This window comes from Canis lupus, chromosome 3, assembly GCF_011100685.1.
Source record: "Canis lupus familiaris isolate Mischka breed German Shepherd chromosome 3, alternate assembly UU_Cfam_GSD_1.0, whole genome shotgun sequence".
Taxonomy (NCBI): Eukaryota; Metazoa; Chordata; class Mammalia; order Carnivora; family Canidae; genus Canis; species Canis lupus.
In genome coordinates, this window is record NC_049224.1 from 55,291,776 (window position 1) to 55,319,364 (window position 27,589).

At 39.1% G+C, this 27,589-nt stretch overlaps 1 protein-coding gene across 1 annotated transcript in view; it reads right to left on the reverse strand.

The window, feature by feature from the left end:
* BTBD1 (BTB domain containing 1) overlaps window positions 1-27,589 on the reverse strand; it is a 43,391-nt gene that overhangs the window by 8,776 nt on the left and 7,026 nt on the right. Inside the window, exons 2-5 of the mRNA XM_038532960.1 lie at window positions 23,275-23,431; window positions 16,670-16,775; window positions 10,222-10,419; window positions 3,690-3,882 (exon numbers count right to left, since the gene is read on the reverse strand). Coding sequence (XP_038388888.1) covers window positions 3,690-3,882; window positions 10,222-10,419; window positions 16,670-16,775; window positions 23,275-23,431 — 654 coding nt within the window. The remainder of the gene's footprint in view (window positions 1-3,689; window positions 3,883-10,221; window positions 10,420-16,669; window positions 16,776-23,274; window positions 23,432-27,589) is intronic.

Below are 27,589 nucleotides of genomic sequence, written 5' to 3' on the forward strand. Positions count from 1 at the left end.
CAACCAACTTAATCATTATTAAGTGTGCAGTTCAGTGGAATTGAGGACTTTCAACCCTCGCCATCATCCATCTCTGTAACTAAATTCTTTTTTTAAGATTTCATCCATTTGTTCATGAGAGACACACAGAGAGAGGCAGAGACACAGGCAGAGGGAGAAGGAGGCTCCCCAAAGGAGCCTGATTGGAACTTGATCCCGGGACTGGGATCATGCCCTGAGCCAAAGGCAGACACTCAACCACTGAGTCACCCAGGTGTTCCTATAACTGAATTCTGATGACACATGGGAACATAACTGGTCTTTGCATATACATTTCACAAGTGGCCACTATTCTCTTTTATTGGTTCTAACAGATTTTTATTAATCCTGAGGTTATCCAGATGAATCCATTGTTCTCAAAAGGAATTCTATCCTCAAGAAGACCATGCTCGGGATCCTTGGGTGGCGCAGCGGTTTGGCGCCTGCCTTTGGCCCAGAGCGTGATCCTGGAGACCCGGGATCGAATCCCACGTCGGGCTCCCGGTGCATGGAGCCTGTTTCTCCCTCTGCCTGTGTCTCTGCGCCTCTCTCTCTCTGTGACTATCATAAATAAATAAAAAATTAAAAAAAAAAAAAAAAGAAGACCATGCTCTGTTTTCACAAAGGTTTAGGGGCACTACTGGCAGGGAGCCAGGGGCACCAGATTTACTGCAATGATTATGACAGTCTCCCAAAACAAAGGATCCAAAGCAACTTTCAAATATCCTATCAGAATTCACATAGGTGAAAAACTACAAGAGTTCAACCTAATTCTACTTTATGTACAAACCAAAGATTTTTGTTGTTGTTATAAAGCAAGATTACTTCTACAGAGGATGTATCTTATGTCTCTGCACAGAAAGAAATCAGGGGATTAGATCCAACTCTGTTCTCTGCAGAGCAGGGGGTTCTTCAAATCTCAAACATCACACACTGTTTCAGCATAAACCAAAGATTTTTTAAGGCAATTTTAATATTCACTGACCTTTACAAGAGGTGATTACCATATAAATAGAAAGTATTTTATAGTGAATTCTTGTTATTTGTAGCAATTATATTCTATAAAGTTGCCACAAATACTAAACCACTGCTCCTAGGGGGGGAACATGTGTGTATTATCTCTCTCTCTCAATCTCTCTCTCTCTCTCTCTCTCTCTCACACACACACACACACACACACACACACACACACACACGCACAACCTCACAGAGATTATAATCTTAAATCCTAAAAACAACTCTATCCTAGTAAATTCCATTATCTTTATTTTACAAAAGAGAAAACAAAGGTTCAGAAGTGTTAAGTGACTTTGCCTGAGGCCCCCCACCAATGGTGGAGAGTTAGGATTCACATTGCCCAAATGACCCCAGGGCCAGTGTCCTGCCCTATATTGCATGGCCCTCAACTGTCCCCATTTCTACAGGAAAGCTGAAATAAGGCAGAGAGTATCTTCTTGTGATCTCAAGTCGGAAAATACTTCCCAGGCAACTATAATCTTTCCTATGACTTAAGAAAGCCCTGCAAGTATCGATTTTGAGAGTACAAATAAATTTTAGTGAATAGGTGAGTCGCAAATCTGGAAAATAATAAATATGACTGTACTTTGTTTTATTTGAAACCTTTAAAAAAATGACACGATTGGCAGCACCAATGCTCCTGGTTTTTGACACATTAATATGATACACCTGTCCCCTGCCACGATGGCTGTCTCAGCATGCTGGTGTGTACACAGACTATCTTCTAGTGTGGTCCTGCCCAAGTGCCTACATTTGAAGTATGTATTTTATCTCAGTAACACTGCTTCATTACATTACAACTAGGTCATCATGTTGATTAAAAATAATGTGTGAAGTATATGATCTATGAATTTCATCAGGTAAAGAGGGAATACAAAATATTTTATTATAAAAAAGAGAAAACTGGTACTAATGTAGATAATGTTATCTGCAAAAATAATGAAAGACATCTTCCTTTCCAGTATTCAAGGCTCGAATTTCCTTATCTTTTATGACAAACATAAACAAATCACATCACCCAGAATCATAAGAATACTCCTGAAACACAGCAAGGTTGGCCAGCCTCATTATTTGAGGTTTTGATAGTCTATCACGTGAAAGAATTTTTCTAGACCCCATCTATTAACAGTTATATCTGGAATGAAAGTGAAATTTTTATCAAGTCTTCCTGACAACTATTGAACCAATCAAATTCCTTTTCTTCTTTGATCTGCTACTGTGATGAATAGATATTAATACATTTCCTAAAACTAAGTCATTTTTTTTCAATCTTCAAATAAACCCAGTTTGCTCACATAGTACTATTTTTCTGAGGTACTGCTAGATTCAAGACACTGATATCTTATGTCGAAGTTCTTCTGGATCAAAGAGACAGACCTAGAAAAGTTTTGGTCTCATCAGACTGCTGTATAAGGGTTATGCTTCTTTCAATAATTAACCAAAAGTATTTTCTTCTTTTAATGCTCAAGGAAATGACTTGTTCCTTGAAGTTTTGATAAAACTCACCTGTAAAAACCACCTTGTGAAGGGACAGTTCTTTGATAACTTTTAATTCCTTCCATTGGTCTATTCAGGCTTTCTTCTTCAGTCAATTTTGATAATTTATATTTGCCTATAAAATGATCCATTCCATCAAGATGTTCAATTTATTAGCACAGGGTAAGCTCAGAATTAAAAAAAAATTGCCTTAGTGAATGATTTATTCCAATTATTATTTCTAAATGTATGTTTTTTTCCTTTACTATCTTTGAGGTTTATTTATTTTGTTGATTATTTTAAGGAAACAGCTTATGCGTTTAATTCTACTGTTTTAAATTCATTAATTCCTACATTTATCTAATTTTTCTTCTCATTTCTATTGTTCTTTCGCTATTCATTTTCCAGCTATTTGAGTTCAATGCTTAAATCATTTATTTCTACTCTATTAAAACTAGATTATTACTGTTCTTTTGTGTGATACTTTGGCCTCATCTCATAAGTTTACATATAAAACATTCTCATTGTGACTGATTATCAAATAGTCCACAAATGCATTTATTTCCATTTTCACCCAGTCATTTATAAGTCCTCCCCCTCAGAATTGTTTTTTTTAACAAATTTGTTTTATTAAGTTCCTAGTTTGATGCTAAAGTGCCATTAAGTAAGTAAAAATCCAAAAGGTCTATTTTATGAAAACTGGTACTTATTTTATTTTTACATTTAACCTAAAGAAAACACAGTAGAGCAAAGATAAATTGCTCAACAGGATTATATCCATGCATCTTTCAAAATTCTTGGATTTTTTTTTTAGCCATTTCAGCTTTCGTAGCATACATGGAGCTATATCCCCTGTGCAGTATCCCATGCAAAGAAAAAGCTCAAGTTAAACGCTATAATAGCAAGTGTTTGATTCAAGGTGCAGAGCCCACTGGCCAGCGGTGGCAGTCCAAACAGAACCCAGGCCGTAGGAAACCACCCCCCCAGCCCTTCTACCTTCACTTGTTTCCTGAGAGGTCCTCTCACTCATGGTCCAGTGAGGAGATAGCTGTACCTCCCTGACTCTTGACTGTTGTAGTAACTCAGAGATGTATTAAACAAAGTTGAAACTAAAATGTGGTCAAAGATCTTCTGCAACATACAGAGAAGGGAGCCCGCACTTGTGGTGAAGAAGCTACCTGATGCGGTCGCTTGTGCCACTGTAACCCCAGCGGCTCTCCACCTGCTGGAACCTGTTGATGCAGCACTCTTTCCCCCGCAGGCAGCATCGGGGCCGATCGATATATTCAACTCGTGGTTTAGGGTTGACAGTAAAATGAAGAAAGAGATTTACCACCTCACGATCGGACAAAATTCCAGACTGAGCGGGACCTGCAGAAATAAAAATATAACCTAGGAAAAGCACCTTGATTTCAATACAACATTTGGTAATACTCCACATAATCATGTGAATTCAAATCCAGAAAATGTAAAGTAACAATGAGGCAGAAAAATTTTAGTATGTATTTAATTTTAAAGATTTCTAAATCCATTTGATGTTAATCTAACAGAACGTAAGTGTTAATAGTGCTCTCTCTCAAATCAATCAATCTTTAAAAAACAACCACAAACGAACAAAATCCTCAACAAAGAAAACTTCAGATTCAGATAACCTCGCTGGTTAATTTTCCTAAACATTTCAGGAAAAAACAACACCAATCTTAAACTCTTGAACGCTAAAAAAAGAAACATTAACTTTTGTATGAGACCAGCATAAACTTGGTAATCAAAATCTCACAATTTCATTACAAGAAAGGAAAAATTATAGGCTAATTTCTCTCATGTAGTAGTCATAAAAATATTTTTATAAATTCAGCAAATTGGATTTGGTTACATAGGATAAAGCAAGACAACTAAGTCTGGCTTATATAAGGAATCCAAAATAGGTTTAATTTGGAAAATCAGTGTTGTTCACCATATTAGGAAAACAAAACAAAGAGCATCTCTCTACTTGCTAGATGGGATGCTGCCCAATTCATGCATTCCTTAATAAAATCAATTACATATTTTAAAAAAGAAAATAAAGGGGAAAATACTGTATCACTATCTGAAAATAAGAGAAGTAATTGATAAAGTTAATGATAAAACCCTCATCAGACTAGTAATAGAAGGAAGCATCCTTAATCTAATAAAAGGTATCTACAAAATATTCACAGCAAACATACTCTGTGAGGAAATACTTAGAGCTTTCTGTTTCTGTGTAAGACTGGAATGAAACAAAGATGTTCACTATCAGTACTTCTATTCACCAATATGCCAGAGGTCCTAGACCATATAATAAGGCAAGAAAAAGAAATAAAATGTCTAAAGATTAGAAAGGAAGTACAATTATTATTGTTTGCAGATGGCATGATTGTACATGTGTACTATGTACAGTGATCTACAAATAAATTATTAGAATTAGTGAATTTAGCAAGGTCACTAGATACAAGGTCAATATAGGAAAATCAACTGTATTTTTATCCACCACCAGTTCCAACACAGACATTTAAAAAAACAATCATGGGGGATCCCTGGGTGGCGCAGCGGTTTGGCGCCTGCCTTTGGCCCAGGGCGCGATCCTGGAGACCCAGGATCGAATCCCACATCAGGCTCCCGGTGCATGGAGCCTGCTTATCCCTCTGCCTATGTCTCTGCCTCTCTCTCTCTCTCTCTCTGTGACTATCATAAATAAATAAAAAATAAAAAAAAAAAAACAATCATGGGGTGCCTGGATGGCTCAGCCAGTTAAATGTCTGCCTTTGGCTTAGGTCATGATCCCACGGTCCTGGGATGGAGCCCCACATCAGGCTCCCTGCTCAGTGGGGAGTCTGCTTCTCCCTCTCCCCCTACTTGTGTTCTCTCTATCTCTCTCAAATAAATAAAATCTTTTAAAAAACAAAGATAAAAAACCAATAACTTATAGTAGCATTTAAAAATCAAATACCTAGGCAATAAACCTACTAAGAAGCATACAAGACTGCTACCAGAAAACTCAAAATATTACTGAGAGAAATTTTAAAGGACTTAAATAAGTGTTTCATGGTTTGGAAGACTCAATACCATCAAAATGTCAATTATCTCCTCACCAATCTATAGATTCAATGCAATCCCTATCAAAATCTCATGATTTTGGAAGGTAAAAACTGAGAAGCTGAATACAAATTTTATTTATACGAAAAATGCAAAAAGACCAAAATTAGCCTACATAATTTTGAAGAAGAACAAAGCTGGAGAATTTTTACTACCAGATACCAAGATTTAGTGTGAAGTTATGCAGAATTGGTAAAAGAATAAATAAATATAACATTGGAATAGAACAGAACTCCAGAAACATATTCATTCAAACAAAATGACCTGATTTACAAAAAATTTGTCCAGCAATGTACAGGGCAAGGATAGTTTTTTAATATGTAGCTATATGGGGAAAAAAAAATGAACCTTAACCTCTACCTCACACCATATATATGTGTGAGAAAACAATATAGAAAACAAAAATACAGTTGGTTTATAGATCTAAACATTAAATGTAAATCAATAAAACTCCTTGAAGAGAACCTAAGACAATATCTTAATCATTTTGAGGATGTCAAGCTTCTTAAAGAGGACACAGAAAGAGAAAAAAAAGGGGGGGGCACAGAAAGCCTTCGCCTTACTAAAGAAAAAGATTGATAAAGTAACTTCACCCTCTTCGCCGATGACATGATACTCTACATAGAAAACCCAAAAGTCTCCACCCCAAGATTGCTAGAACTCATACAGCAATTCGGTAGCGTGGCAGGATACAAAATCAATGCCCAGAAGTCAGTGGCATTTCTATACACAAACAATGAGACTGAAGAAAGAGAAATTAAGGAGTCAATCCCATTTACAATTGCACCCAAAAGCATAAGATACCTAGGAATAAACCTCACCAAAGATGTAAAGGATCTATACCCTCAAAACTATAGAACACTTCTGAAAGAAATTGAGGAAGACACAAAGAGATGGAAAAATATTCCATGCTCATGGATTGGCAGAATTAATATTGTGAAAATGTCAATGTTACCCAGGGCAATATACACGTTTAATGCAATCCCTATCAAAATACCATGGACTTTCTTCAGAGAGTCAGAACAAATTATTTTAAGATTTGTGTGGAATCAGAAAAGACCCCGAATAGCCAGGGGAATTTTAAAAAAGAAAACCATATCTGGGGGCATCACAATGCCAGATTTCAGGTTGTACTACAAAGCTGTGGTCATCAAGGCAGTGTGGTACTGGCACAAAAACAGACACATAGATCAGTGGAACAGAATAGAGAATCCAGAAGTGGACCCTGAACTTTATGGGCAACTAATATTCGATAAAGGAGGAAAGACTATCCATTGGAAGAAAGACAGTCTCTTCAATAAATGGTGCTGGGAAAATTGGACATCCACATGCAGAAGAATGAAACTAGACCACTCTCTTTCACCATACACAAAGATAAACTCAAAATGGATGAAAGATCTAAATGTGAGACAAGATTCCATCAAAATCCTAGAGAAGAACACAGGCAACACCCTTTTTGAACTCGGCCATAGTAACTTCTTGCAAGATACATCCACGAAGGCAAAAGAAACAAAAGCAAAAATGAACTATTGGGACTTCATCAAGATAAGAAGCTTTTGCACAGCAAAGGATACAGTCAACAAAACTCAAAGACAACCTACAGAATGGGAGAAGATATTTGCAAATGACATATCAGATAAAGGGCTAGTTTCCAAGATCTATAAAGAACTTATTAAACTCAACACCAAAGAAACAAACAATCCAATCATGAAATGGGCAAAAGACATGAACAGAAATCTCACAGAGGAAGACATAGACATGGCCAACATGCATATGAGAAAATGCTCTGCATCACTTGCCATCAGGGAAATACAAATCAAAACTACAATGAGATACTACCTCACACCAGTGAGAATGGGGAAAATTAACAAGGCAGGAAACAACAAATGTTGGAGAGGATGCGGAGAAAAGGGAACCCTCTTACACTGTTGGTGGGAATGTGAACTGGTGCAGCCACTCTGGAAAACTGTGTGGAGGTTCCTCAAACAGTTAAAAATAGACCTGCCCTACGACCCAGCAATTGCACTGTTGGGGATTTACCCCAAAGATACAAATGCAATGAAACGCCGGGACACCTGCACCCCGATGTTTCTAGCAGCAATGGCCACTATAGCCAAACTGTGGAAGGAGCCTCGGTGTCCAACGAAAGATGAATGGATAAAGAAGATGTGGTTTATGTATACAATGGAATATTACTCAGCTATTAGAAATGACAAATACCCACCATTTGCTTCAACGTGGATGGAACTGGAGGGTATTATGCTGAGTGAAGTAAGTCAGTCGGAGAAGGACAAACATTATATGTTCTCATTCATTTGGGGAATATAAATAATAGTGAAAGGGAAAATAAGGGAAGGGAGAAGAAATGGGTGGGAAATATCAGAAAGGGAGACAGAACATAAAGACTGCTAACTCTGGGAAACGAACTAGGGGTGGTAGAAGGGGAGGAGGGCGGGGGGTGGGAGTGAATGGGTGACGGGCACTGGGTGTTATTCTGTATGTTAGTAAATTGAACACCAATAAAAAAAAAAATAAATAAAATAAAAAAAAATAAAAATAAAAAAAAGTAACTTCATTAAAATTAAGATTTTCTTTTTATCAAAAGCCAAGATATAGAAGCAACCCAAGTGTCCATCAATACACAAAAAGATAAAGAAAATGTGGTACACATTACAATGGAATATTATTCATAAAAAAGAATGAGATCTTGCCATTTGAAACAACATGGATAGAGCTAGAGGATATTATGTTAAAGTGAAGTCAAACAGTGAAAGACATATACCATATGGTTTCATATATATGTGGAAACTAAAAAACTAATGAACAAACAAACAAAATAAACAAGCTCTTAAATACAGAGAACAAACTGTTGCCAGAGGGGAAGTCGTTGAGGGGGATGAGCAAAGTAGGTAGAGGGGATTAAGAAGTACAAACTTTCAGTTATAAAATAAGTCATGGAGATGAGAAGAACGGCATAGAGAATATACCCAATAATATTATAACAACATTAATTGGTGATAGATGGTGACTATACTTTTACAGAATAGTTGAAACACTATGTCATACACCTCAAACTAGGATAGCACTGTATATCTACTATACTTCCATAATAATTTTTTTAAAAGAAAAATTATCTCATGAAGGAGGATATCCAGTTATTGGCACAATCAGCATCATTAATTGTCAGAAACACAAAAAATTAAAACCACAATAAAGTATGTCCTCATCCTACTATATGACTAAAACTACAAAAACTGACAATACCAAGTTTTGCAGAGGATGTGGGACAACTAGAATGTACTCTTAACTCTCTTAACTTGGCAGTTGAGCATGAACTGATATAATCACTTTGGGTAACTATTTGGTAAGATCTAATGTTGACTACATGCACACTCTATGACATAACGATTCCACTTGTATAATACTCAACAGAAATGTTTACATATGCACCCTAAGTGACATGTATAAGAATGTTCTTAATGGCCCCCAAACAGAAATAACCCAGATGTTCAGCAAGAGTTAAATGCATAAATGAATCATGGCACATTCATACAACAGATTATACAACAATGAAAAAGAATGAGCTACTGTCACACACAACCACTGGGATGAATCTAAGACATGTTAAGAGAAAAAAGCCATACACAAAAGAACACATACTGTACATATAATTTCCTTTATATACGTTCAAAAACAGAAGACATGAACATTTCTCCAAAAATGACATCCAGATGGCCAACAGACACATGAAAAGATGCTCAACATCACTCACATCTGTCAAAATGGCTAAAAGATTTTTAAAGATTTTATTTATTTATTCATGAGAGACACAGAGAGAGAGGCAGAGACACAGGCAGAGGGAGAAGCAGGCTCCATGCAGGGAGCTTGATGTGGGACTCCATCCTGGGACTCCAGGATCACACCCTGGACCGAAGGCAGGCACTCAATTGCTGAACTAGCCAGATGTCCCAAAATACATGATTTTTGTATAGTTATACAAACTATACAAAATATACATGGTATTTTAAAAATATAACCTATGTTCACTCATATGTGTGGAAATCTAAAAAAACAAAATAAAAACAAAAGAATAAACAAACAAAAGGTAGGATCAGACCCACAAACACAGAAACTGGTGGTTGCCAGAGGGGAGGATAGGCAAAATGGGTGAAGGGGTGTGGGAGGTCCAGACTTCCAGGGATGAGTTAATTCACAGGAATAAAAAGGCACAGCACAGGGAATACAGTCAATGATACTGTAACAGCCTTGTATGGTGACAGGTGGTGGCTACACTGGTGGTGAGCACATAACCTTATAGAACAGAATCACCATGTTGTACACCTGAAACTAATGTAACCTGTGTGTGCCTCTACTCAAACAAACCAACAAAAAGAACCTAATACACATATCGAAATAAATATCCTATAATGTTATCCTGAAGGGCTACCAGGAGACATAAATGAAATTACATGCACATACCCACATTCATATATTGTGTAACTAGAACGCAATGAATACCAGCTGCTTCTCCTCCTGCACAGGGAGGCTAGCTGACTGCCTATTTGTTTTACACAGATTTTGGTCAGGTTATAGCCTTACCTGCTGCAAACTCCTCAATAGTCATCAGTGGAAACCGGATCAAGGACAGTGCTTTTCCCAGAACTTTCTGTTTGTTTCCAAAAGTCACAGGTAATTGTTGTCTTTGACATTCTGCTTCTGCCCATCGTACAACAGCTCCAAAAAGTCGACTTTCTCTAATACTAAGTGTGTCTCTTTCTAGAACCGCACAGAGTGTGTCTACAAGTAAAATACAAAAATAAATCAAATTAGGAATATTTTGCTCTTTAACAAAAAACACAAACAAGTTTATATTAAGTTTTCAAATTTCAACAAAAAACAGGCTAGATACTTAAAACTCTATACTTAAAAATATTAAAGAATGAAAAGAATTAAATGGCAGTTTTATTTAAAAAAATTGCTATAAGGTTAACATTCAACTTATTCCTTATTATACATGGAAACTTAGGTATAGCATCTCCTTGTATATTCATGCCATTTATTAAGCAAACTCAAATATCCAGAGTAAGATTAATAGTAACTGTCAGAGAAAGCGGCTTCAAATTAGTAATATAAATGTATAAAGTCTACAGATAACCATGCATTCATTCCCTAAATATTCCTTATTAAGTACTTTTTTAAAAATAAAGATTTTATTCATTTATTCATGAGAGACACAGAGAAAGAGAGACATAGGCAGAGGAAGAACCAGACTTCCTGCGGGGAGTCCAATGCAGGACTCAATCCCAGGATCATGACCTGAGCCAAAGGCAGACACTCAGATGCCCCCTTCATTAAGCACTCTTTATGGGTCAGTCACCATTTTAGATGCTGAAGATATATCACTGAACAAAAAGTTAAAAATTCCTTGCCTTCATGGAGCTTATATTCTAATGGGGGGAGAACATTAAACATAAATAAATTTAGTACGTTAGAAAATAAGTATAGAACAAATAGCAGGATAAGGAGTCATAAATGCAGTTTTGGTGGCTCATCTGAGCTAAGACTTGTTTGGGGTGGGGGTGGGGGGCCATCAGCCAAACAGAGGCCTCGCGAGAGGCAGTGCTCCAGGACCGACCATGTGAAGGCCCTCACACGAAAGTGTGCCTGGCAACTCTGAGGACCAGCCAGTGTGGCTACAGTGCAGTGTGCAAGAGGGAGGCCAGTATGGCTAGAGTGCAGTGAGCAAGAGGGAAAGTGGTAGGTGATGAGGCCAGAAATGGTTGGGGAAACGGCATATAATCCTATAGTACCCTATAGATCATTTGCCTTCTACTCTGAGTGGAAAGGGGAACAAACCTGTGGAAGATGTGGGGCTGTGACATTTTATGTTGTAAAACGATCACACTGGCAGCTGTGTTGAGAAGAGAGCCTACCAGAGGTAAGAGTAGAGAGGAGACTGAGCAGGCTCCTGCTCTGATCCAAGTCAGAGGTGAAGATGGCTGGGACCAGAAGGATGAGGTGATAAACACTCAGCTTCAGGATACGTTCTAAAGGATGACTCACTCTGATGTCCTCAGAGACTGAATATAGAGGGTGACGGGGGCAGAAGGGGGGTGTTGCGGGTCAAGGGTAATTCCTGGGCTTCTAGTCTAAGCAATGGATGGATGACAGTGGTGTCAATCAACTGAGACAGGAAAGCCTACGGAGGAGGTTCTGGGGGATGGTGAGAGGTGAGATCTGGAGTTAAATTTGGGACATCTTAAGTTTGAACTCTCTGACATCCCAAGTATAAATGTCATGCCCGAAACTCAGGCCCTCACTCAGAGTCCTTCTTTTACCAGAAGGCAAAATTAAAATCAGCTCAGCTTCTATAGTAGACCAGAACCAGAAGTCCAGAGAGGTGGCCTTATAGGCGAACAGACTAGAATAAAAAGACAGGCTGCAACCAAACAGAAGCAGAGAAGAGAGGAAATCTGTGAAAAGTAGATGGAGATGCCTGAAAAGCACTATAGTCAAGAGTCTTTTACACAAAGAGGAAGATTAAAAAATAAACACACAGGGGTGCCTGGGTGGCTCAGTCAGTTGAGTTCCGACCCTTGGTTTCAGCTCAAGTCATGATCTCAGGTTCAAGGGATCCAGCACTGAGTCAGGCTCTGCACTCAGGAGGGAGTCAGCCTGAGGAACCCCCCAACCCCGGTCTCCCTCTACCCCTCCTCTCTGCTCTTGCCTCCCACCTCCATCCAAAATAAATCAATCTTTAAAAACAAAACAAAAAACCATACAAAAAAAACCACTTTAGAGGCCTGAGGGCTTCACTATACCATAACTGATAGTCATAATAATGAGCACTAATAATTCTAAGATTCAAATAAAAATAAGGATGCCATACTTATATACAGCAGAAATCAATGAAGACATTAAATATACTTAAATTACCCAGTATTACACATCTAAGAAAATTTTATTTATTTACTTAAGATTTTATTTATTCATGAGAGATAGAGACAGAGACCCAGGCAGAGATAGAAGCAGACTACTTGCAGACAGCCCAATGCAGGACTCAATCCCAGAATCCCGGGATCATGACCTGAGTCAAAGGCAGACAGTCAACCACTGAGACACTCAGGTGCCCCTAAGAAAATTTTATTTAAAAAAATTTGTATTCCATAATGGTCTATACATTCATACTACAGCCAAATATTTGGACAATATCAAACCACAGCTATCATTCCAGCAAAGATGTCTCAGTCCTCAGAACACAGTAGAGGCTCAACAATATGTTAAAAATGAAATATTATACATGATTTTTTAAATCACTTTCTTCCTTCTCTTGTAGCTGAGCAAATGAATATAAACTAAGGCTCCGAAAACTTTTTCATAGGTAAATGAATGTAAACCAATATGCCTTAATACTTGTAGGAGGATTAGGACTATCCACTGACCAAAATTAATCATTCAATGGAAAAACAGACAACCTTGGATCTACACATCTCTATTCTATATGCTAATAAACTTTGCTAAAGATAAACACAAACTTAAAATATCAGCAGGGGATATAAAAAGCTTATTATACTACCTTTGGCATAATGTAAATTCGTTTTCCTATCATCATGACATATTATCTTCTTCCTTTAGCAAAAAAGCTCTGAGAGAGAAACTGTGTATTTCTGCTTGGAAGAATAGTAAGCACATCCATCCAGAACATATATTCAAATCCCAGAGGAGAAAAAAACTTCCCCAAAATCTAAAACTATAAATCTGTAAGGGCTCCTGAAGCCTGGCCCAGCTTTCTCTCAACTCTTGGACTTCTCTTTCAACCCCAATTTTTTTTTGTTAAGATTTTATTTATTTATCCATGAGAGACAGAGAGAGAGAGGCAGAGACACAGACAGAGGAGAAGCAGGCTCCCTGCAGGGAGCCCGGCGTCGGACTCGATTCCAGGACTCCAGGATCATGCCCTGGGCCGAAGGCAGGCGCCAAACCGCCGAGCCACCCAGGGATCCCCCTCAACCCCAATTTTTAATAAGCACATAAAAAAAATGTTTTTATTTATTCATAAGAGGCACAGAGACACAGAGATATGGAGGGAGAAGCAGGCTCCTTATAGGAAACCTGATGCAGAACTCAATCCCTGGACCCAGGATCACGTCCTGAACTGAAGGCAGACGCTCAACCGCTGAGGCACCCAAGCACCCCAACAAGTGCATTTGAGGCAAACTAGACTGTGATGTGGAAAACACACATAGGTCTCCTATTGGCAGCTGAGAGCTCAATAAAGATCATAAAAACCTCTAAGATTATGTTTTGTGAAGATTTTAACATAAGTAACTGTGAGTCAAATCAACAAATATTTGGAGAGCACTGACCCTGTACTAGGCACCTACCTCAAGAATCCCAGGTTCCAAAGGCACCATGCCTGACCTGGGGGCCATTTACAAAACAGTTTCCAGGAGAAAGTCATCTACCTACAAGCAGTATTTCAAACACAAACTGAAGCACAAATGGAGTACCTGGTAACCCCTTAAGGGGGAGAAAATTAGGATTAAGTACTGTTTCCTTAGCAATGTGGGCAGTGCTTGGGCTCTCAAACATCCAGTCAATGGCCTGTTATGTACACTGGGGAGGAATCCAGCCCCTGCCCTTCAGGATCATTAATGCAGAATGAGTATAAATCCTTCCCCACATACTGTGCAACAGACAGGCACACTATGAGATGTTATGACAGAAAATGCTAAACATCAAGGAAGAGGGTGGGACGTCAGTTCTTAAGAAAGGAGTCACTGCAGAAGTATAATTTGAGCCAAGATGTTAAGACTGAAGGAGAACTAGCCAAGGTGGAAAGGAAAGGCAACATTCTAGACACAGTCCAGTTGGTCAGCAAATATTAACTGAACAGGTACTAGGTTCTATTGTCTTCAGTGCTAGAGATACAGTGGTAAACAAGACAAAGTCCCTGCCTTCAAAGAATTTACAATCAGGAGTGCCTGGCTGGCTCCGTTAGTAATCACAGGACTCTGGATCTTGGGGTTGTAGTTCAAGCCCCATGATGGGTGTAGAGATTACTGAGAAATAAAGTCTTAAAAAAATTTTACAGTCTAGGTGGGGGAGGTAGACAATCATCATAAACACACATAGACAAACACCTATTTAAGAATTTCAAAAAAAAAAAAAAAAAAGAATTTCAAATAGGGATCCCTGGGTGGCGCAGCGGTTTAGCGCCTGCCTTTGGCCCAGGGTGCGATCCTGGAGACCCGGGATCAAATCCCACGTCAGGCTCCCGGTGCATAGAGCCTGCTTCTCCCTCTGCCTCTGTCTCTGCCTCTCTCTCTCTCACTGTGTGCCTATCATAAATAAAAATTAAAAAAAAAAAAAAGGAATTTCAAATAGTGAAAGGTATTATGAGGAAATCAGAGTAACAGCACAGGGCTATTTAGGGGAACATGGTATCTACTTTTATGGTATCTACTTTTAAGGTCCGAGATGGCCTGTCTCAAGTCTCATTTAACTTGGTATCAGAATAATTAAGAGGAGGAAGACACATGCAGATTCAGGGGAACAGTAAACACAAAGGCTTAAAGATAAATAACCCTGGCCAGTGTGTGTGAAGAGCAGGGATTGACAAGGAGGAGGGCAGGGGACTAGGTCAGGTATAGACAGAGGACGCAGTGAGTGCTGCTTTTCTTCCTCATGACCATCCTCTGAAGGTACTCCTCTGAAGGTACGTGGGATCATGTGACTGAATTCAAGACAGTAAAGAGCGAAAAGCGGGTGCCACTTCAAGGCCAAAGCTCTCAAAATGGGGGTGTTTTCCCTGCCATACTCTTTCCTGTCTGCCAGCAAGAGAGATGATAAGAAATAATCATAGATATCTAATATACATTTTGTGTTCATCATGACGAAGAGATACTTAAGGTCACAGGCCTAGGTCAGCTCTCCCTACTCTCCTCCAATAATAAAAGTCAGACTCCTCAGCCTGTCCTCAGCCGGTCCTGTGCAGCCAGGCTTTAACCTGCGCACACCCCCACCTCTTACACCCACTTCTTCCTGGGATCCACCTGCTTCTCATGCCCTCCCCTCTTCGTTATCCAAATACTACCCATTCTTTACAGCCCAGATCAGAATCTCCCTTGTCAAGACTTTTTTTTTTTTAAAGACTTTATTTATTCATGAGAGAGACACACACACACACACACACACAGAGAGAGAGAGAGAGAGAGAGAGAGGCAGAGACACAGGCAGAGGGAGAAGCAGGCTTCATGCAGGAAGCCTGATGTGGGACTCGATCCCGGGTCTCCAGGATCACACCCTGGGCCGAAGGCGGCACTAAACCGCTGAGCCACCCGGGCTGCCCTGTCAAGACTTTCTTAATGCTACTCAATCTGAGGTAATATTTCCATGTTTTGGATTTGCATAGTAATTATTTTCTATATATTTAGCTCAAAAAAAGCAAAATCACATTTTGCTGTATGCTATCCAGAATTTTCTATTAGTGTCTTAACATTTAACTTTCAATATGTGTTCCTTGATTCTCTAATAAGATTATAGTTTCCTTAAGAAAAATCACATCTGGGATCCCTGGATGGCGCAGCAGTTTGGCGCCTGCCTTTGGCCCAGGGCGCGATACTGGAGACCCAGGATCGAATCCCACGTCGGGCTCTTGGTGCATGGAACCTCCTTCTCACTCTGCCTATGTCTCTGCCTCTCTCTCTCTCTGTGACTATCATAAATAAATAAAAATTAAATAAAATGTTTAAAAAAAAAAAAAAAAGAAAAATCACATCTTACTCTCTGTATTTCTTAAAAGACCCTCCTATCCATGCACATGGTATATAATCAATGAATTTGATTTGACATTTTTTAAAAGGTGATAAAGTAGTTATGACTTTTAGGAATATGTCACCAAAATAAAGAAAGCAAAACTCTTAGAGATAGACTTACCAAATTTGGAAAAGCCACCACTTTATAATAACAGCCTGTCCAGCAGAAAGGCTGACTAGTAAGGCATTACTGCACTTAGGTGGCATGACCTGAACAATGGTGGACTTACCTATATCAATGTCGGTAAAGCCCTCTGCGCTTATTGCATCCATTGTGCTTTTGTCTATTGTGTCTAGACAAAGACTAGCAAGCTGAGGTTCATCAAACAATCGAGCCTAAACATACAAAAAGACAGTTATTTTACTTTCATAGTTATTTTACTTTCAGACTATACATATTCAAAGTTAATACTGTAAAGAGTTATAATTGCTAATCATGTAAAAACACCTACTTAACCATTTTAATGTGTATATATTCTCCATTCCACATCAGAAATGAAAAGGTAAAAGCACAGATGTCCTGCTAACAACAAATTCACATTACCACTGATAACTTTGTTATTTTTCTTACCATATGCTCATACACACACACACACACACAGAGCCTGGTTTCTTATACATTATTTTGATCCTTAACAAACACTCTAGGTTAGATAAGGCAGACATTATTATCCCATTTTCCAGAAAGGTGTGCTGACTTGCCTAACGTGATCTAACTAGTTGTGTTGTGAAGCCATTACTTAAATGCAAGTTTTAGGATATTTTCACTAAACGATATCAATTGTCAAACATACCAGTACAAACATTAGATTTTTTTTTTCCATTTTCTGTCTTGACTAGAGGGAGAGAATGATGTACAAGAATTTTAGAGTATGGGGATCCCTGGGTGGCGCAGCAGTTTGGCGCCTGCCTTTGGCCCAGGGCGTGATCCTGGAGACCCGGGATCAAATCCCACGTCGGGCTCCCGGTGCATGGAGCCTGCTTCTCCCTCTGCCTGTGTCTCTGCCTCTCTCTCTCTCTGTGTGACTATCATAAATAAATAAAAATTAAAAAAAAAAAAAAAGAATTTTAGAGTATGAAAGTTCTGAGTACCTAAGTAAAAACTAGGCCCAATTTCTAGTAAAAACTAGAAAAGCAAATAGTCACAGGACAGAATATTCTACAATGAGAGTGATCTACAACCATACACAATAATATGAATGAATCTCACGTGATAAGCAAAAACCATAGTAGAAATTGAGCAAAAATATACCGTAGGATTGCAATAAAGCTAATCTAGGCTTTAAGAAGTCAGAAGTAAGCTTATAATATGTGATTAATTAGGATGCATACTATAATTTTTTTTAAAAAAAAGTTTAGGGGCAACTGGGTGGCTCAGTCAGTTAAGTGTCTGACTCTTGATTCTGGCATAAGACATGTTATCAGGGTTGTGAGACTGAGTCCCACAGTGCACTCCATGCTGGGCATGGAGCCTGCTTAAGATTCTCTCTCTCCCTATCCCACTGCCCAATCAATGAACCAGTGCCCTGGTTCACTCATTCTTCAAAATAAACAAAAACAAGTTTAAACCCAGGCATGGAGGAAAGGGGTAGAGAACCCAACTTCAAATGAGATTTAAAAAACCATAACACTGGGGGTGCCTGGGTGGCTTAGTCAGTTGAGTGTCTGTCTTCAGCTCAAGTCACGATCCCAGTGTTTTGGGATGGTGCCCTTTTTCAGGCTCTTTGCTCAAGGAGGTCTGCTCCTCCCTTTCCCTCTGCTGTTCCCCCTGCTTGTGCTCTCTATCAAAGAAGTAAATAAAACCTTGATAGAAAGATAGATAGATAGATAGATAGATAGATAGATAGATAGATAGATAAATAAATAAATAAATAAATAAATAAATACCTGTAACACGCTGAAAAAACATGCAATGATAGGTATGCCAATGACCAAGCTTTCACACTGGCCTAGGATCAGGTCTATTTCCATTTAATAGTATGGACAAAGACAAAATGCACAAAGTATTCACACTACGTCATACAGAAACCTGCTGAGAATACTATCAATTAATTAACCATTACTTGGCCTGGCTGATGACTCTTCATTTACTTGTGAAGTAAAATTCATTTGCAAGGGATTCAGTAACTCAGATGCTACTGAACAAATAATAAATGTCCCTAAACTATACAGTTATCTTGTGTATTATGGGGGAGAGATGAGGGCAATAAACACACCAGATTAAATTTAAAACAGATATATATAGGGGCACCTGGGTGATTCGGTCAGTTAAATATCTGACTTGACTTTGGCTCAGGTCATGATCTCAAGATTGTGAGATCATGCCCCACATCAAGCTCCACACTCAGTGGGGAGTCTGCCTGAGATTCATCTTCCTCTGCCACCACCCTCCTGCTTGCTCTGTCCCTCTAAAATAAATAAATAAAATCTTTATAAAAAAAATAAAATAGGAATGCCTGGCTGGCTCAGTCGGTGAAGTGTCTGCCTTCAGCTCAGGTCATGGGTTCTGGGATTGAGTCCTACATCAGGCTCCCTGCTCAACTGAGAGTCTGCTTCTCCCTCTTCCCTCCCCTCCCCACTCATGTTCTCTCTCTAGCTAACTCTGCTCTCTCTCAAATAATCTTTTAAATAATAAATAAAAGATATATATTATACATGATATATACTTACATACATAAAATATGTATTTTAAGTCAGTATTTCTTAAAATTATGTTTGAAAATGCTCTTCTTAGATTATACATTGGGCTTTTTTTTTTTTTTTAATTTATTTATTTATGATAGTCACAGAGAGAGAGAGAGAGAGAGAGGCAGAGACACAGGCAGAGGGAGAAGCAGGCTCCATGCACCGGGAGCCCGATGTGGGATTCGATCCCGGGTCTCCAGGATCACGCCCTGGGCCAAAGGCAGGCGCTAAACCGCTGAGCCACCCAGGAATCTCTATACATTGGGCTTATATTAATTTGTTTAGTCAAATTTTTCCACAAAAAATATATCACCTGTATTTAGTAGGCTAAAATTAACTCTATTCCTTGTAATTTTAAATTTTTAAAATTGAGAAATAATTTCAAAAAAAAAGAATTTCAAATTTACAGAAAAGCTGCAAGTGAAAAGAACACCCATATCTCCTTTACCCAGATTTACCCACCTAAATATTATTTATCTAATATTTTGCCTCTATTTTATCATGTGCACTCTCTCTATATACATAATAGAGGCACACACACACGTTTTTTATATATATATTTATGAAAGGGATAATGACATGTAAGAAAATAGGTAACGTATAGTGTCTGTGTATTTGAAGTAAACTATTCAGTAATATATTACACACATCGTTGTCCTTACTCTTAAATACCTCAGTATGTATTTCCTAAGAATCAGAATATTCTTATAACCCACAGTAATTAACTTTATTAAATAACCATATAATATTTTTATCTAATCTACTATATTTCAATTTTGCCAACTGACCCAACGTTGTTTGAGGCAGAAATAGGGACGCCTGGGTGGCTAAGTGGTTGAGCATCTACTTTCGGCTCAGGGAGTGATCCCTGAGTCCCGGGATCAAGTCCTACATCACGCTTCCCATGGGGAGTCTGCTTCTCCCTCTGCCTATGTCTCTGCCTCTCTGTGTCTCTCATGAATAAATAAAAATTTAAAAATCTTTAAAAAGAGTGAGGGCAGCCCAGGTGGCTCAGTGGGTTGGTGCCGCCTTCAGCCCAGGGCCTGACCCTGGAGACCCGGGATCAAGTCCCACATCGGGCTCCCTGCATGGAGCCTGCTTCTCCCTCTGCCTGTGCCTGTGCCTCTCTCTCTCTCTTTCTCTCTCTCTCTCTCTCGAATAAATAAAATATTTTAAAAAATAAAAAATAAAAAGAGAGAGTGAACAAACATGCACGTGCACACAAACAGGGAGGTGGGGTAAAGGGAGAGAGAGAAACAAACCTAAGCAGATTCCACGCTGAGAGCAGAGCTGACCTGGCACTCAATTTCATGACCCTGAGATCATGACCTGAGCCAAAAACCAAGAGTCAGTCACTTAACTAACTGCACCACCCAGGCAACCGTGGACTCGGTGTTTTTTGTAACACATTTCCTTTTGGAACAGGATCCAATCTAGGATCATAGTTCATGCATTTTTAAAATATGAAAAGTACACTTTCATCAAGTGAAATTCTAATATCAGTAAGTATTTTAATGGGCCAACTCAATTATATTTTTAGTGTTCACACAAAACTGTATTTTTTCATTCCAGGAAAAACAGTTTTTATAAAAATTGTTAATTATTCAGAATACAATATCTCAGGTACTCCTCCTCAGATTACACAGGCAATATCAAGTTTCCTATGAAATCTATTGCTGCTACTTAGAGTAAAATAAAATACATTTTTCTCAAAATTTAGTTTGAGTCTGGCATTATCTCTGAAAAAATATCACCATGATTGTATTACTTCATAAAATGTGTTTTTTCCCTGTATAATTCATGATGGTACAGCATACTAGCCTTTTGTTTTAGTGTGAGGCTGGCATCGGTCCTCTCAAGTAAATGAACATGTTCAGTTCAAATGACTCACTTGGCAGGAATAAGTGGTTCACATGACAATCTGTGGGCTGATTCACATGACCCCACCAATGGAAAAATGTAAAATAATACTGGGTTCCCTGACCAACAAGGCACTAAAAGGTTCCTTTTTGTTCTCATGGTGACATCTGTTAACCCTTACTACTCAAAGTGTGGTCCAGAAGCACTGGCATCATCTGAAAGCCCATGAGAAATGTACACTTTCAGGCCACACCTTGGACCTGCTGAACTGTTTGTACTTTATCATAGTTTAATTTATTGGTTTCCAAATTTTTCAATAAACTTTTAAATTAAAGTAATTAAGTGATCCTCTCCACATACCTTAAAACTGTTGGACAATAAAGAATCTTTTAATATCAATTTCCATATTAGATTTTCATCACAAATTCAAAAGAGGAAAAAATGCAGAAAGACACTGCCTAAATAGTTCTAGGACCTTGGTCAAATTATTTCACGTTTCTCTACTTCTATCTCCTTATCTATAAAATGGGGACAATAAGAAAACTTTCACCCAGAACACTTATGCCTCCCAAAGTTACTACAGAAGATTAAATGAACGAATAAACACAAAGTGCTGGCACATAATCATCACTCAGTACATTCTGCTATTATCACCACCATCAGTAGCACCACACCTTAACAACAACTGGTTGAACATTGGGATCTTAGTTTTACCACTTGCTGTCTAACATTAAGTAAGGTATTTCCCTAAGCTTCCATTTCCTCATCTTTAAAACAGGTATAACAGTAAATAACATCCCAGAGTTGTAATGCAGAGTAAATGTTGGTAATACATGCAAAGCGACTAGCTTAGCGTCAGGCATACTATATGCAGACATGGGGTTCTGTGATTATGTCCAAGAGGTGACATTAGCATGTTTTTCTCCCATTACTACAAATGGCAAAAGATGGATGATGGCAAAAGATGGGGGAAAAAAACCTCAACAACACAAAGTGCCATCAGACATTCTCCGTCTGACAGAACAGACGCAGGGCGGAAAACCTGAGCTCTGGGCTCTGGCCCCAGCTAGCCTGTTGTAAGCCTTTATGCAGGTAGTTCGTCAGCCCAGGTTTTAGTCTTACCACTTGGAAAATGAAAGGGTTGAGCTAGGGGACATCTGTGACTGGTTCCAGAACAAACAGTCAATAGGATTCCACATTATCAGCCTTAGAACTTTTTCTTCTCCTCATTTTAACTTGCTTACCTCTGTATAGACCCTATCTCCAAATAAGATCACAGTCTGACGTACTGGGAATTAGGATTTTAACACATACATTTTGGAGACACAATTCAACCCTTAACACATGGCTATAGGCTAGCTTAGAAATTTTTTTTTTAAGATTTTATTTATTTATTCATAGAGACACAGAGAGAGAGAGAGAGAGAGAGAGAGAGAGAGAGAGAGAGAGGCAGAGACACAGGCAGAGGGAGAAGCAGGCTCCATGCAGGGAGCCTGATGTGGGACTCGATCCTGGGACTCCAGGATCACACCCCAGGATCACATCCCACTACCCCACTGGGGCTGCCCTAGCTTAGAATTTTTAAAACAATTCGTATAAGGGCATTATAACTTTGTCTAAAAAGAAAAATAGTGATTTATTTATATCCAAAGTACAAAGCTCAGATTACAGGCATTTAATAAATGCCAAGTAATATGGTAAAGACTGCCTAATGGTTCCATAGATGTGTTCAGTTTGTAAAAATCCATCAGATTGTGTACTTACGATAATGTGTACTTCTCTATACATACACTGTATTTAGTGAAAACTTTTAAATATTAGAGAAAGAACATTCCATATAAACCTTAAATTCTCACTCCTCCAAGCTTCCAAAGATAGTATATGTTACAACTCTTCTGGACTTGAAACCTCAATCTTTATTCCAGACCCAACAAAAATTGAGATCAAAGATGTCTAGAAAATCTCATGCTATCATACTCTCAAATCCTACCAGGCACAACACTGGATCCTAATTCCAACTCCAATTGTACACAACTGTATAGCTCTGTGTCAGAACAGCCTACTTACATAAGGCTTCACTTTTTTCACCTATATGGTAATGTATTAACTCTAATTTGCTTTTCTGTTCTAAAAGCATATGAATCTAATATATTTCCCTGAATGGTACTATAAAAATAATTACACACACTTTAATGATGTACAATTCTCCAGGGAATATGTTAATACTCATATGTAGTTATATGCAATTTTTAAAACTACGATGATACACACCTTAGCTATATTTACTTACCTGAGTAAGTAACATAAAGGCATTATCTGCCCTAAGATGTTTCGTGAGAAATTCCACACAATGTGCTTCCAGGGCTGGGACTGCATATTTTTTAGCAGTGTAAAGAGTGGTCATAACGGTCTCTGGGCCAATTTGAACTTCATCAGAATATAGAAATCTGGAAAGCAAATGGGAAAGTATAGAAATAGCCGTTAATAATTTAGATAAGCAATCCATCAGAGTGAAACCTCTGAGAAATATTTTAAAAGATAATGAGCAAACTGAAAAACCACCTGAAATTGATATCAGACTTTGCAGGGCTACAGGGCATTTGCACATATATATCATTTCATATTTATGCTTACTCAATCCTGAGAGATGGGTAGTGTCCCCATTTTACCGACAGAACTGAAGACCACAAGACAGACCCATCTCTCTTAAGCAAAATTTTCAGAGGTCTTTCGGCACCCAACAGCAGCTTAGGACAGCAGTGATTCACTTACTTCTCCTTCAAAGAATGTTCATTTAAACAAATCTACAGAGAGCTGAAGTTTCCATTTCTAGATGTCAAAACAGTCATTATTTGCTGATAATGGTATTCTGGGCATCTTTTAACCTTTCATTGTTATTCTCAAATTAGCATAATACCCAAAGACTAGCAAACTGGGTCTTTGGAGGAATAAAACAATTTAATAATATCTTAAATGACCCATGTGCTTTTTGGGTATTTAGGTTTTGTGCTTTTTGGGTATTTCGGTCCAATTTTCCCTCAGAACCCATCCAATACTGCCTCCTCCCAGTGAGCTGCTTCTAACTGTGGATCACTAGATAGATCAGCAGTTCTATCTGATAGCAGTTCTATCTGATTGCAGTTCTACTGCAAATGAGGTATAAGATGCTTCAGGGAAAGCCTGGGCAGTTCTAGTTGAATTATCCTGGAGCTTCTGCATATCAATTTTAGGCCTTTTTTGTGGCTCTTCAGAGACCCTGTGTGTACTGCTCAGTTCTCAACTATATGCAGGAAAGCCAAGGGGGGTGAATGGCATGAAGAACATGAATCGCATTCTGCTTGGCACCTAGGTGGCTCAGTTGGTTGAGCATCCCTCTCTGATTTCAGCTCAGATCCTGATCTCAGGGTCGTGAGATCCAGCCCTGCACTGGGCTCTGTGCTCAGAAGGGAGTCTGCTTGGGATTCTGGCTCTCTGTCTGCCCCTCCCTCTGCTAATGCACACACTCTCTAAAATAAATAAATCTTTCTAAAAATGGCGTTTTTGTGATACTAAAAACACTACTTATTATATGTATATTCCTAGGACCCAAGTCATAAAATAAGAAAACCCATTAACATCTTTCAAATCCTTTTTTACACTGAAGGGAGTGAAGAAAGAAGTTCTATTTCCTGTTGCTACCCTCTACCTTTCAACTTCCTCTTCTCTCATTCCTGTGTTCATTATCACCACACAAGAAACCCTGGCCCATTACATCCCCCAACCTGTTGCCCTAACCAGAAGCCTGTGCTCCTCGAATAACATCACCGAGCTTACAACTCTCTCTAGTGGAGAATGCTCATTATCATTCTCCTCTTTAGCTTAGCCTTTGACGTGAGGCTTGCTGATTTTCAGGATCACACCGTTTTAAAACTTTTTTTTCCCCAAAACCTTTTAGAAACCTAAGTCAACCATCTGTATTGCCCTCACAATATTTACCCTAAAGTTATATGCCACACTTTGTGATGAGTACAGGGAATTAAAAACCAAGTAAGGCACAGTCACTTGTAGTCAGGGGGAGGGAGATGAACAAAAAGGAGAGAGAGAAAAATCAGCGTTTGTTGAGTGCATACCCTGTGAGACGCCAATCCATTTAATCTTCCCATGAGGAAGGCAGATGCTGTTACCTGCATGAAGGTGGTGGGAAAGACACAAAGCTGACTACCATGGAACACACCATTTCTGGGCCTGGGCCTGCCTCCAGGGCTAGCCTGGCAAGCCAGCCAGGTGAGAGCTGTTTTCACCTCTGTGGTCTCAGGAAAAGATGGCTCAAGTTTGAGTCTGTCCCCTCACTGCCAGCTCTGTGACTTTAAACAAGCTATCATCCTTATATTCCTTTCTGAAACGACAGTAACAGTATCTCCATCATGCTCTCTTGGAGATTAGCATAAACTGAAATAGCGCCTGACAAATACTTAGCCTCAGCAAGTGTTAGCTGCTTATTTTTATATTGCTTCATTTTTTCCTATTTTCCTCTATGTTTCAGATGTCTGTGCTGTCATCTTCTGGCCTTCTATTCCCACCCCGCCCCCCCCCCCCCAGCAACACATGCGCACATTTCTAAGAATTCTTGTTGCTTTCTTAGTCATTCCTTTTTTTTCTCCGCAGCACCATGTCTCAGTTTCATGGGTGCAAAAAAATGTTCTCAAGTCTCCAAGATGATATTAACCAAGTTTTTAAGGTTCCTTTCTTTTCCCTGAATTATCTGTTTCCTCCAGGACCAGCTACTCTTGGTCTTTGTCTTCAAGTTCCCATTCCCCTCATATGCTAAATGATCAATGGTTGTCTCCAGTTCATTATTCCAGTAGCTGGTCTTGGTTTTCTTTGCCGCTGTGTAGATGGGCCTGTTTTCCAGCTAAACCATCCCTAAAATGGACAGGCTGGCTGGGAGCTCTGTGTATGTGGGAGGCTTGCTGACTGGTACCTAGGGTGAGAATAGGAAACCACCCTCTAGGTTAGGGACCCTTAATGCCATGACACTATAGTCCCTAAGCTCTCCCAGACAGTTTGTTCAGCTTATTCAAAGAGGAGCCTGTCAGGAGGAAGTCATGAGAGTTAGTCTGCAAGAGCTGGGTGAGGATGCAATCTAAAAGCAAGCTTTTAATTCCCACGTTTTAGCTCCACCTTCTCATCTCACCCACCTCCCTACAAGCCTGGCCTAGAACCTGAGGGGCAGGGGTTTCTTCCAGGGAAGACAGCTCCCACCTCCACTACGGTTCACGGTTCATGTTCACGGAGCCCTGGATTCTGTCCCTCTCACCCCCCCACCCACCCCTGCCATCATCCCCTCCCTCCCATCATCAACACTCTCAGGGACTCTATCCCTCTTTCACACTGCTGGCTTTGTGCCCATCTCCCTTTCCCCCTTCATTCTTTTGGATTTATTCTTTTGTATTTTCTTAGTCACTTAAATTGGGAAAGAAGGCTTACTGCATGCTCAGGTCCCTTCTTGAATTAGAAACCTGTGACATCTTCATTTAAAGGGCAAAGTAGGAAGAATCTTTATATCTGCCTTCATTTTTTTTCAGGTAAAAATCACTAGAGTTATAAAATAAAGAGCAGAAATGTGGGGCCTTTATCACCATTTGCCTTTGTACGTGAGTAGACGAGAAGGCAAGCACCACAAAGTTGAAGTATGTGGTTCTACAAGTATCTGGGAGGTTTGTCAGAGAGATCTGCAAAAACGTCCTAGAGAAATTTCTTCTTAAAATACGACTAAACAATGACAAGAGAGTGGGAAGAAAATGCCAGGAACAAGAGAGAATGGGTTTTTAGATTATTATATTTGAGATAGACACACACACACACACACCCCCATTCAAACTGCTGTTATTAAGCTACACTTTGGTAATATACCTTTGGTTTATATCAAGGGATTTTTCTAAAGATTTTATTTATTTATTCATGAGTGGCAGAGAAAGGCAGAGACATAGGCAGAGGGAGAAGTAGGTACCCCGCAGGGAGCCCGATACAGGACTCGATCCCAGGACCCTGGGATCATGACCTGAGCCAGAGGCAAAGACTTAACTGACTGAGCCACCCAGGTGCCCCCCACATTCACTTTTAATGTGGAAATAGACTACTTAAAAATCCAGGAACCATCTTGGTTCATATTTTACTTATATGTTTTCTTACATTCTATTAAAATTTCTAGAATAAAAAATAAGCCAAAGTTTACAAAATATAACTAAAAATCAATCATATTACCATAATTCTTTTTTTTTTTAAGGTTTATGCATTAATTTAAGAGAGGGGGAGAGAGAGTGTGTGTGGCCTGGAGAAGCAGAGGAAGATGGAGATAGAGAACCCCAAGCAGACTCCCCACCGAGCGTGGAGCCCAAAGCACGAGCTGATCCCAAGACCCTGAGATCACACAACCTGAGCTAAAATCAAGAGGCAGGTGCTTAACCAACTGAGCCACCCAGGCACCCCAATTCTTTGCATTTTAAAATGCACATTTCAGCCTTCATTTACTACATTTAAGGACAGGAGCACAAGAGAAATTATGCCATTAAACTATTCCTATTCCCCTCACACCAAAGACTAATGGTTTTCTAAAAGATAAAATT